Source organism: Saccostrea echinata, unplaced genomic scaffold (genome assembly GCF_033153115.1).
Source record: "Saccostrea echinata isolate AGI-Se365-2 ecotype Australia unplaced genomic scaffold, CSIRO_AGI_Sech_v1 ptg000002l, whole genome shotgun sequence".
Taxonomy (NCBI): Eukaryota; Metazoa; Mollusca; class Bivalvia; order Ostreida; family Ostreidae; genus Saccostrea; species Saccostrea echinata.
The window spans coordinates 8,470,138-8,482,728 of NW_026889751.1; the positions used below are offsets into that span (position 1 = coordinate 8,470,138).

Genomic DNA, 12,591 nt, shown 5'->3' on the forward strand with positions numbered 1-12,591 from the left:
TATAGTGATCTACAGTAATTGGTACCAGTATTCATTTCATGTGAAAATATTTCAATTATCCAATCTGTCCACATTCTTCATTAAACTTGATGGATGACATGCATCTACAAGCTAACAAATGTTCAATGGGAGATCAGTTTATAATTATACACGTTGTACATGTATATAAAAAAAAATCATTAAGCCTTAAGTCTGTTTTCATGATTTTATTGACAGTTGTTGAATCTAACAAAGACCATAAAATATTACAGAATGATGCAATGTAAATGTAATGATTTAGTGAGCCAATAAAATTGCAAACTGCTCAAGGGATTCCTACTGTCTGTAGTTGGGGTCATGTCGATCTGCTTCATGTAAATTTTCTGCATTCACAGTCTAGAAAATGCACTCAATATTCCAATAGATTCACGTTTGGCTTGGTTTAATGATGGAATTTCTGAAAATAAACAATGTAAAGGGGCTCAACAACAGTACTCTCCTCAGGGTTTTAGTAAATAGGGTTATTGTTGCCCTGTCTTATTGACATGCAAGCTATCCAGCGGTAAACACCCCCATTAAGGTATTGCTACTTAACAGATACAAAAATGATTAAATTTGGTACATTTGATACATTTTAAACACTGTTTGCTTAGATTGAGGACAATCTTGGTAGAAAATAAGACAGGGGCAAAATTAACCATCCTATACAGGTATATAATCTAAAACAGCATTACCGGGTAATATGTGTACAAAGCTTGTTGAAAATTAGCTAGCCTCTAATATCTAATTTTCAAAATGGATAGAGTTATTCATTCCTCCTGAAAGTATTAGTTTCAGTACATGTATTTCATCTACAATTTTGAATCCCTTCTTTCTTGACTGCAGATGTGTAAGATATACTTGCAAACAATTAAAAAGCAACAGAGTACAACTCTCCTTTGTAAAGATGCATGTACTTACGATGAAAAACCTTTGGAGCCTGACAGGACTATGTAAGGTGACTTCTCTGTTCTCTGCTTATCCTTTAGCATGTTCAGTGTACCAAGGGGTGTGTCTGTGGAACTCATTTGCTTCATCAACTGTAAGCCAGATGAAATGAAATTAAAATACAGCTGAAATTTAGTATCTTGAGTATTGATGCATGTTATTTGGAATACCAGGGATATGCCAAAGTGTCCTACCTGACCCAACTAAGTTTGTGTCAACTTGAGAACTTGGAACAATCAAATATCTCAAATTTATTTCAAGAGTCTCCTCATGTTCAAGATAATGAAGTTTGACTATTATAGTACATGTATTTAGTATAAGTCATTTTTTGCAAAACGTTTTTCTCAAATAGAAGATACATGTATTTGGTTAGTATCATTTTACTAATGAGCATATGCAAGTAAAATGTATGTACAGTAAAACAGGCTTATAGTGAATAAGCTTATAATGAATTGATGCTTACAGCGAAGTGAATTCATTCCTGAAGACTTTAAAACATATTGTAAACTTAATGGATATACAGAATTACACTTACAACGAAGCAAAATTGTCTGTCCTTGGCACTGTTATGAGCTTGATTTACTGTACATGTATTATGTACACAACTACACATACATGTATATTAATGCAAATTTATTAAAATTCCCACAACCATATGTAATTACCTGTTCCTCCTGCAGTTTTTTAGTTCGTTTTTCCGTTTTCTTTTTGCCAGAGCCTTTTCCGTGGAACCTATGAGACAGCTGCCTGAAGGCCTCCTTTTGATTCAGCAGGTGCCCTCCATCATCCACATATTCTAGTTTGACGTCGGGTTTATATCCGTCTTTCTCCTTGAAGTCCTGAATCAGCCCTCCCCCTCCACTGTATCTGTCCCTCTTTCTGCTGTACTTCTCATCCAAATCACTGAAAAATAGCAGTAGATCTAGAGAGGTCAGTGGGGTTCTATTACCTGTATTTACCCTACACTTTTTGTTTTTACAGTAGAAACTATATTTAGTTGTTTAGGAATGGTTTCTTTTACAGTACAGTACAGCTTTACGTTTACACTAATTTCCTACTAAACTCACTCATATCTTTTGTCCTCTATGGAGTAATTCTGAACCTCCAACTCAAGCTTAGCTTTGCTCCTCACAATGGCCATTTTCTTCCCTTCATCTTCTATGTAGCCTGTAAAAACAAACACCATATACAAGTATTTTTTCTCTCACAAATTTCTCATAAAGGTATTGAACTTCTGTCTAAAGATTTTTCCACCAGTTTTCATTTGAAATGGAAGAAATCAATTCTACAAACCTTTCTTTACAGCAAGCTCTAGAGCAGCTCCTACCCCTGAACTCACCACTGGTTCTTCTTCTAGCACTGCTTGTTCCTCTCCCTATAGATACAAGAACCATTAGACAATTAAATCTTTGGAATGGGAATTATTGTTGGAAAACATATATACAGTAAAACTTGTTTAGTATGAACATGGATCCATATAGTGAATTTACTGATATAGAAAAGTTTGTTGGAATCCCTAGTAAAATTTTTAACAATTCTTTGTAAAATTTTATGGTTATAATGAAGTCTGATATAATGAATTTAGGGATATAGGGAACTGCTTTTGTGTCCTGAAGAGGTTAAAAATAAAGAAATTTACATCTTTTATAACAAATTTTTCAAGATCTCCGAATATAAAACTATTCAACTGACATTATTTTTCTTAAGTATTTATATTTGAAATCTGTTCATCAGAAAACTTTAGTACTCCAGGTAAGTTTTGTATTTATCCTTCCCTGAACATATTCAGATGTCATACTTGTATATTGCGAAATCACAATATATATTTAAATGAATTTGTTATAAAGCCATAGTGGACAAGGGATCTAGCTAAGTACATTCACAAGTCCCCAGGAGTTTAACTGTGTTTGGCTTCATTTTCATGAGACAATAATAGCATACATGTATTTATTGAAGAGAAAAGAATTACAATGAGTATGGTATTAAACTTAATTGGCATAAATACTAACAGGAATTGAATTTTCAGTTCTTAGGAAATTAAGGATAAATGAAATACTTTTGAATAAATTAACAAATACAAAAAATGTATAGATTTATTTCATTATAAGAAAGACACACGCCAATCATCTTTGCATGATTGTGATATTGTGAAAGTTCACATGCAACATGAACATGTAATACTAACTACTTAAAATGTCTACAACTTACAGTATTAATAACAAAGTTCACAGACATAAACATGGAATGCATGGCTCTTCTTGATAAGGATGTATTTCATTAATATTGACGTTGTCAGGTATATAAATACTTACAGTGATATTGACAGGGGTCTCATCAATTTCCACAGCATTCCAGCCTGACATCTGTTCCTCATCCTCTTCTTTTTTCCTTCGTTCTTCAAGTTCTTTCTCAAAATCCTGTAAATATTACAAATTCTAAGAAAAAATAGCAAGAACTAATTTCATAGATTAAGATACTGTAAACCAACTTTCATTCGTGTGCGAGAAATATTCTCGAGTTTCGCGACTTACTTTAACTCACGAACATTAATCGCTGTGAACAATTTATTTTCCTTTGTATTTGTAGAGAATGTTTCCTCAATCGTGAAAATTAATCGTTGCGGATTGATTTCAAACTGACAAATCACAAATAAATGTTGATGCGAATATTAGTTGGTTTACAGTATTTGAATTTAATCCAGATACCCCCGAGAAACAATCCATAATTGTTATTAACATGTCCATCTATACAAACAGTTTTAAAGCCTTCTCAATAATATCTTACAAAAAAAAACACCAAGGGGACAACTATTTGAATCTTTGGGGGGGGGGAGGGGGGGGTTACTAGCAGATTTTGGAAGTAAATAATCTGTCATTGAAAATATTGAAAAAAAAAACAATCAACATTTGAAGCTTTATAACCAACAGACTGACCATGAAATCCTCCTGATCTTCCTCTCTGTTCCCTGACTGGCCATACGTAGGAATATCCCCCAGCGTTCTACAGAACTCGGAGGTAGCATTGAGGATAATGTTTCCCTCGTGTGGGGCTTCTTCCTCTTCTGGCTCTGGCTTAACATTTAAGAGCACCTGCTCTGCTACCTGAAAGTACAAAAAAAATGCTTTTTATTTCCAGGAAATCTGTATTCTTGTTTTCTACTTCATCTCAATCATGTTAAATGTGAGGTAGTTAATTCAACCAACAGTATCTTCTAATACATATACAGTATATTTTCATAGATAAGACTTTTTGCATGTCACATGGATTACCCTACTTAAAATAGTCATTTCCTCTCATATTGACAATTCATCACAATATTTTATTTCTCCAATTTCTATCTTCCCTTTTAACTCACTTTATTTATCAAATACATGTAATTTTATTTCATTTTCATTCTAATGGCTTAATCATGAATGAGGTAGACAAGGAAAAAGTCTTTTAGAGTATTATACATGTTCAGTATTTCTGATGGTTGACCACTAAACACGGGTAAACTTACCGGGACAGAAACTTTTACATGTGCTTTACTATGCATTTAGCACTGTTATCTTTCCTCAGATGGAGTTTTTTAGCTCTTAGAGAGCTCCATCTTACCTTGAAAACTATAAAGACCCCATTTCTGTGTTTGTGATACCTACCTTGATGGTGACAGTGGCCTGTTTAATTTGCTCAAGTTTCCTGGTTTTACCTTGACAATCACAGAGACTTCTTTAATCTGAATGAGTTTCAAGGCCCTCTGACCTTTGACAACCATAGAGACCTCTTTAATACACCCAAGTTTTGTGCCTTGATGACAAATTCACCAAGGCCTCTTTCAACTCCATGTAGTTGAATTTTTGGACTTTTTGGGCTTTAAAAGTTCAGTTCTATTTTGACATCTGCATAGGTCCCATTCCCCTGCTTGAGGTTCCTGACTTTAAGAGCTCAGTACTACCTAGACAAGTACATATACAAAATACAGTCAAGTCTCTTAATCCAGAAGCTTGTGTTTCCAAGCAAATCATCCAGATACTGAAACCAATCCTTTATAAATGGTATATATATGAGTTTATTCTGTTCCCTGCAAAGTTTATCCAGAAGGTGAAGTGACAGGATTATTGGCATCTGGATTAACAGGGCTCCACTGTACATATCTCATTCTGCTCTGTGATCTTCCTGGCTTTAGAAGAATTGTCCTACATTGACGACAAGAATGCAGTTTACCTTGACAACTACAGAGGCATCTTTCCTCTGCTTGATTTTCCTTGCTTTTGACAGAGCTGTGTGTAACTCCTTTTCTGCCTCATCTTCCTCTATTACAACATTACTGAGATCCTCATCTGGGCCATCCAAGTCTGAAAAATAAATATTTAATTAGATAAATTAACTAAACTAATGACGTATGTGTAAATGTCGATTCCAGCCTTTAAAGAACATACCTGGTAATTTTGATACCTCACTCAAATTTCATTTTCAAAATTTAGATCACTGTCTGCATACAATGTATGCTGCTATATGATCTAACCTGGTTATTCATTCCAGAGAAAGTGAATATTTTAATACAGTCTGATTATCAAACAATTTTGTTTTATATGTAATAACTGGTACTGTGAAGTCACTCATTTTCATGGGGGTTTAATTTTCATTGTTCAAAGTATATACATGTATATGAAGAGACCAATGAAATCATGTCCTCCATGAAATGTAAATTACCAAATATTTAACAACTAAGCAGTTCCTTGACCATGCAATCAAATCCCCACAAACCATTATTTTTTTCTCAAAGCATGAAAATTTTGTCCCATGGAAATTTGTGATTTCACAGTAAATGTCAAAGTTTTCCCTATTTAACCGTGGTTCTTTGTATTTCAAATTGGTACATAACTTCACATATTAGTACAGTGGCTTTCATTTTATCGGATAGCGGTTTAACAAATATTTCGGCTATTTCAATATAATATCAGAGCACAAAACCATTTCTTATATATTTATTAATAATTTCTGTATCAAGAACACACGTACCTTCCTCTTCCTCTGTGACCTCCATTGGCTGCTCATTGACACTGACCGCTGTGTGACCATGGGCATAGTCAATCACAATGGGAGCTGTCATCCCGTAACCATTCTCATAGCCTGATTGACCCTCAACAGCATCCTCCTCCCCTCGCACATATCCCCTCCCTCTCTTCCTACAAGAAAAAGCCTTACATCAATTTTTTTTTCTTTCTGACAGGTTCTTTAATGTACAATGATGATATGTTAACTTGTTATGTATTTGTACTTGACTTCATGTATCAGCTGCATTTCATGTGTGTACAAAATGTTCTGATTCATAATTTGTATGGTGATGCATTATTTTTTAAATCTGCAGCTTTCACCTTTATTTTTCTTCAAATACATGCATAAATACCATTAAAATTGGGAAATTTTTAATCACATGATTCCATTCAATTGGCCTCATTCAAAATACAGACTGGTTATATTTTGCAATATCATTTTACTATTCTAAAAGAGTCAAACAAAATTCTGACCAGTGGCAATTTTACATGCTGCATTGTAAATACCAAGCTTTACCTTGACCCATAATCTGTGCCCTCCTGACCTTGATTTGGCAGAGGAAGTAGGTCATCTGCTTTTAATGATTCTTTCTTTCTGATTTTCCTTACTTTCTTTTTAACTTTTTTAAACTTTGCTGCCTCCTGTTAAAACAAATACCAGTACATGTAACATCAGCATTTATGTAACTACATTTATCTTCTTTACATGGTATGAATATACAATGAGCAGTAAAGCATTCACAGAAATCACAGCAATTTTATAAATATAAACTTGACTGATCATTATAAAACCAAACCAAAAAAAAAAAGATGAAGAAATTTTTGCATGTGGGCAGGCTGAAAAGTTTACGACTAAAATACATATCAGAAATGCTCTACAATTTTGACTGGTGATTTTTTTTTTACCTTCTTCCCCGGACACATGCATTTTGGTATCTGGTAGTTTATAGCTAGAAAATCTTTCTTGTACTATATACATTCTACAAAAAGTAGGTCAGATGATGATACTTACAGCTGCTTCCTGTGGGGTGAGGTACTCATTGATGGGGTTGAGGGTCACTCCTCCTAGGGACTGACTCTGCTCTCTCAACTGTCTACGAATTTCATCCATCTGTTTTTCAGGGTCAGTGTCATACTTTCCACCAGACCCTAACTCAAACTTCTCTCTCTTAACACCCTCTATCTCTTCATCATATTTGTCCAACACATTCTTCACTTTGAACTGTAAAATACAAAAAAAAAAAATCAGTCTTTTATATCTTAAACCCATTGTTTTCATGAATACATGTAAATACCATTCATATACTGTAAATGTACTTTTATCCACAAGGTCATAATTCCACGGAATTACAATTTCTTTTCATAATGTGGATTTCTTGGATTGCCATTATATTTCTTAAATGAACTTAAGTATGCTGGAAAAATGTCCTTAAATGAACTTTAAGTACACTGTGTCAAATTTACATGGAAAATTTGACTGCGTACATAGTGTAAATTAATCCCAAGTGGAAAAATTTTATCTACAGTATTTTGTCCAATACACATGAACATACTGAGATATAAATTTCAGATACTTCCCAAAAGAAATAATATGTGAGTTTCTATTGGGATGTAAACTTAAGAGTTACAATTACATGTACTATATAGCTTGCTTCAACCTTACCATTCCAAATTCATCCACATCCCCAGTATCATATGGGTTGTAATCTGGCTTCTTCTTTTTAAGTTCCACATTTTTCTCTGCTTTCTCATCATCCACAAGATTAACATTAACTAGTGTGTCTCCTTCATCTTCATCTAACACTCCTGTACAAAACAGATTTACCAAGTACATTATATATACATCTAACACACCTGTACAAAACAGATTTACCAAGTACATTATATATACATCTAACACACCTGTACAAAACAGATTTACCAAGTACATTATATATACATCTAACACATGTACAAAACAGATTTACCAAGTACATTATATATACATCTAACACACCTGTACAAAACAGATTTACCAAGTACATTATATATACATCTAACACACCTGTACAAAACAGATTTACCAAGTACATTATATATACATCTAACACACCTGTACAAAACAGATTTACCAAGTACATTATATATACATCTAACACACCTGTACAAAACAGATTTACCAAGTACATTATATATACATCTTTAATCAGTAACAATAAAAGTAAATGTGTATTTAATAAAGTAGCAAAATTAATTCAAGAATTAATCTTATTCTCACATTAGATTTTTTTATAAAGGTCTTCTTGAGCTTTTTCATGTACATGTACGCTGTACATAGCTTATTTAAAATTACACAGTAAAATCTTATTTTAAGTTAATTAATGTTGAGTAATAGATAAAAATAGGAGCAAGCTTTTACACATCATTTTTGCCTCCATTTTATTTTTACCCCTTTCACCCTTGTCAACACTGGGCAACTTCAGAACAGAGTAAATTCAACAGAGATAGAGTTATCTCTCTTAATTGTTTGCAAGTTAGGGTAAAAATAAAACAGGGCAAAAATAACCTTGTAAACAGTATCTGTGTGAAGCACATTAGCAAGAAATTCATGTTATAATATATCAATAGCTACTAGGTATTTCAAACTTCATCTTAGCACGAAAAAAAGGCTCGTTTCATTCCTTTAAAATGGTACAAAAAAAAGTTTCAATACTACACTATTATCACCTTTGTCCTGAAGCGTCAAAATGATGGACTGTCCATCTTTAAATCTGTCCACAGAGTGTTCTACCTTCAGACCTCTCAAGTCCTTAGATGTATATTCCTATAAATAAGAAGTTTCTTTATTAGTCCAGTACCCGTACCATGATACAACTGGTGTGAATAATACACTATTAAAGGAAAACTTCCCAATTTTGTTAATATTACATTTTTTAATATTCAAACTTGACATTTGCTTTACTTGTACACAGCTTTTGAATTTTATATTTGCACTTTTACATGTACATGTTATACATGTTCCTCTATGAAAAACATGAAATAAAGGTAAACCATAAAAAAAATTGTGCAATATACAGTAACTTTATGTGCTATAAATCACACACTTGAAATAAATCATACAGGTAATAAATGCTAATGTTTCTTACTCATTTTTTATGAAAACCCTATGTGAATTACACCGTAAATGCAAAAGCTCATCCCTTGATGCTTATTCAATAAACTGGATGAAAAGAGTAAAACAGATACTCCCTTTCTTTCAGCCTCACCAAAACTCACCTTCTTGCTGTCTTTAAATTCCTCTTTGACAATATCCTCCAATCCAAAAGCTTCATCTAGTTCCATTAACTGCTTTGCCTGTAATATCCAATTGTATAATTCTAAAAACCTGGTTTGATATTAAAGCTAATAAGTTTTGAAATTAATAGCAGCCTTTAAAATAATACACTGTAAGTTTTACATCTACAGGGATTATGATTAAGGACTCTGTTGCAACTGAAAACAGTATTGTTTTCTGTATTTCAATATTATACTACACAGTACACACTAATATATTTCATAAAATTATACATAAATATTCCTCAGGAAAATTTTACAGTGCCGATTCCAGAAATTTTTCTCCTACCCTTTTTTCTGCAAGTTCCTTTTCTTTCTGTTTTTGTCGACTTTTCTTCACCCAGGCTGTTGTGTCATCATCTGAATCGCTTTCACCCAGGGTTTTCACTTTGCTAAAATACATACAAGATTATATAACAATGGATCAGCGTTAAAAAAGAAATAAAATAATGTGCAAGACATGACAGAATAAATAGGAAAAGTTGTGTTTTTTTACTTAACCCTTAACCTACCCTAACTGGTCTTTGATTTTTCTTTTATCCTTCATTTTTTGAATTCTCTCCTTCAATTTCTCAGTTTCTTTTTTCTCTGTTAGGCTCAAGGCAGGCTTGTGTACATCTCCTTCTTTTGTGATTAGAAAACCATCATCTGTAATTATTAGTGTACATGTATTATGCTTAAAAAAAATGAAAGAGTACAGTGGAGTCTTGTTAATTTGGATGCCAATAATTCAGACACTTCACCTTACAGGCTAAATTTATGGGGAGTGAGTTTACATTTATATCTACAAATTATAAAAGAAACCTTTAGTAGTCCTAATGCTTCATTTATCATGATGAATTATCTGGTAACACAAGTGTCTGGATTAATGGGACTCCACTGTACATAGAATTTACATCATACATGTACATGTATATGTAAGTGTGTTTCAGTCTTATCACAATTACCATGCAAAAGAATTCAACATTTTCTGATAAAATGTTTAATATGGTCTTTTTGCTCTTTATGGTCTTTTTGCTACATAGAGCAAGAGCATTTGTATATTGCAGAATTTTTTTTTCTTGGTGTTGAACTTCTTAATAATAAATACCAACCAGTCTGCTTTTTCTCAGGACCAACATCAAGAGGTTTCAATCCTAATTTGGCTCTTATACGACTGTGAATGAAAAGTGAAACTATTTTTACAACAATAAAAACCAATTACTCATTTCATAATAAAGTAATATGCTGTAACAAAGCTATAAATCTTCTCATGATTCTATATTTGATTCCATATTTGAAAATCGTTTAATAATTTTTGGAATTATGATAAGAGTACAGAAAATGCCCATATCAATGACTGTGTCTTTGAGTGTATTTAAGATCTTACTTTGTTTCTTCTATACTCAGAGAGACATCCCCACTTGCTCCCCCCGTGGGGGCTGGTGCCTCTGTGTAGGATCCTGAACAAGAGTTTAAGAAAAATTGGTTCTGGTACATTAGATATACAGAAAAACAATCTTTTTCTCTTCATGTGATTGTTCAACAAGTACTAAATGTTAGCGTAAGAAATGAAATACAAATGTCACAGCAGAATATACTTAGACTACTAAACAAAAAAAAACAAACATAAAAATGGTGTACAGTAAAACATGTGAATGTAGTCAGGGGTAGTGGAAACTAGAGGAACCTGAACCTCTATCTACCATTTAACATCCCCCCCCCCCACAACTTAGTACTGTCCCTGAGGCCTCAGGGCTCTTGAAAATTTTTCACTCGTATGGAGATGCCACTACTTGCCGGTGGAGGGTTGCAAATTTAGACATATACTCAGCACTGAAGGCCATTGAGCAGTGACTGATCTTTTTCATGCCAGCACTTACTGCGACATGGAACTTCAGTTTACGGTTTCATCCAAAGGCCAGTCTCCACTTCCCGCAGTGGGATTCAAACCTGCGATGTAAGGATCAATTCCTTACTCCGTGACTCTTAAGCAAATGCTCTAACCACTGCGTCGTATACTGTTTTAATGTGAAATATAGTGAACAGGTCTAGGAAAATCACTATATTTAGCTATATAGCTAAATCTACCTACATAGCTTTATTTACTTATAAAATATAGCTTTATTTAGCTATTTCTGAGTAAATTTCTGTTTTATGAAAAGCAGACAAAAAGTCGCATAATGAGGCAGTATTAGTTTTCAACTTTGAAATGGACTGAAAACAATTCACCAAAAACCCACTTTTAAAAATGTTTCTCCTTTTGTGCAATTGCAATGAAAGATCTAAAAGTTTTGGGGCTATGTATAACAGTTAATCTGTGAATAAGCAGCTACTTTAACAAAGAAAAGCAGTTTTGGTCAACAAGATAATTGATTGGTAATAATTCAACACAATGCAAGGCAATCACACTTAGTCATGCCTCATCGCACCTCCAGTAATGGACAGCTATCCAAACAATAGAAATGCATTTTGTGGTTAAAAAGTGTTTAAAAGAGGCAATGTTTTTACTATCTATGCCCTAGGTTGTTTTTATCAAACCTTTTTAAAAAAATATCAGCCATAATTTTCATGCGACTTCTTGTTTGCTTTTCATAAAACAGAAACTTATTCTAAAATAGCTAAATAAAGCTATATTATATAGGTAAATAAAGCTATATAGGTAAATTAAGCTATATAGCTAAATATAGTGATTTTCCTGGACCTGGTGAATAGAGAAAGGGTTGTTTAATGATGAAATTAAAGAAAAATCTCAGAAAATACACCTTTAGACGATGCCTTAATATCAACATCTTCCAGCTCCTTTGGATAATAATCATCATTTTCAAGGTACTCTTCCTCTCGACGGTATCTCTCGCGGTCCGAATGTTCTCTATCACGTTCGTGTCGATGCCTCTTTCTTTCTTTGGAGCGAGACCGAGATCTGTGTTTCCTTTTCTTCTTGTGCTCCCTATCTCTATCCTTTTCTTTATGTTTCTTTGAGGATCCCATCTTTTAGTATGTATTCACTCCTAAAATTTCTATAAACTTTTTTGCTATTTTCAATTTTGTTGTCGTTTTCTGTGCGAATACAAAGCGGAAGTGAGATGTGTAAGTAGTGCAATAACAATTGTTTCGTAACTTAATGATACGTATGTAGCTTGATTGAAAGACAAGTCAGGAATTACTATGACGAATATTTGCATGATTGAAATTAATATTTCAGACTGTATCACTATCATTCTCTGAACTTTTGAAATATGTTAATGTCAAAAATACATCGAATCATTCTTTGAACGGTGCTCTTTTAAGAACTACT

The 12,591-nt window shown here is 33.3% G+C and overlaps 1 protein-coding gene across 2 annotated transcripts; it reads right to left on the bottom strand.

The window, feature by feature from the left end:
- Positions 1 to 191: 191 nt before the first annotated feature.
- LOC133171694 (U4/U6.U5 tri-snRNP-associated protein 1-like) lies at positions 192 to 12,317 on the bottom strand. 2 transcript variants are annotated; one of them, XM_061306490.1, is made up of 19 exons: positions 12,059 to 12,317; positions 10,684 to 10,756; positions 10,409 to 10,470; positions 9,827 to 9,962; positions 9,604 to 9,706; positions 9,258 to 9,335; positions 8,709 to 8,805; positions 7,666 to 7,808; positions 7,015 to 7,224; positions 6,520 to 6,644; positions 5,968 to 6,134; positions 5,170 to 5,300; positions 3,900 to 4,067; positions 3,279 to 3,383; positions 2,260 to 2,341; positions 2,034 to 2,133; positions 1,632 to 1,869; positions 940 to 1,058; positions 192 to 436 (listed from the first exon to the last, which is right to left on the bottom strand). In XM_061306490.1, exons 1-19 carry the CDS (start codon positions 12,282 to 12,284, stop codon positions 406 to 408), a joined length of 2,394 nt encoding a protein of 797 aa, XP_061162474.1. In that variant the 5' UTR covers positions 12,285 to 12,317; the 3' UTR covers positions 192 to 405. The 2 variants fall into 2 exon arrangements, with proteins under 2 accessions (XP_061162474.1, XP_061162466.1); XM_061306482.1 differs by having other exon boundaries at positions 5,962 to 6,134.
- Between the last annotated feature and the right edge of the window lie 274 nt (positions 12,318 to 12,591).

Coding starts and splice junctions, on each gene's coding strand:
- LOC133171694 (XM_061306482.1), bottom strand. CDS start 12,284: ATGGGATCCTCAAAGAAACATAAAGAAAAGGATAGAGATAGGGAGCAC. Junction 3,384..3,899: donor AAGATCAGGAGGATTTCATG/GTCAGTCTGTTG, acceptor TAATATTTACAG/GATTTTGAGAAAGAACTTGA. Junction 1,059..1,631: donor AAAAACTGCAGGAGGAACAG/GTAATTACATAT, acceptor TCTGGCTTACAG/TTGATGAAGCAAATGAGTTC.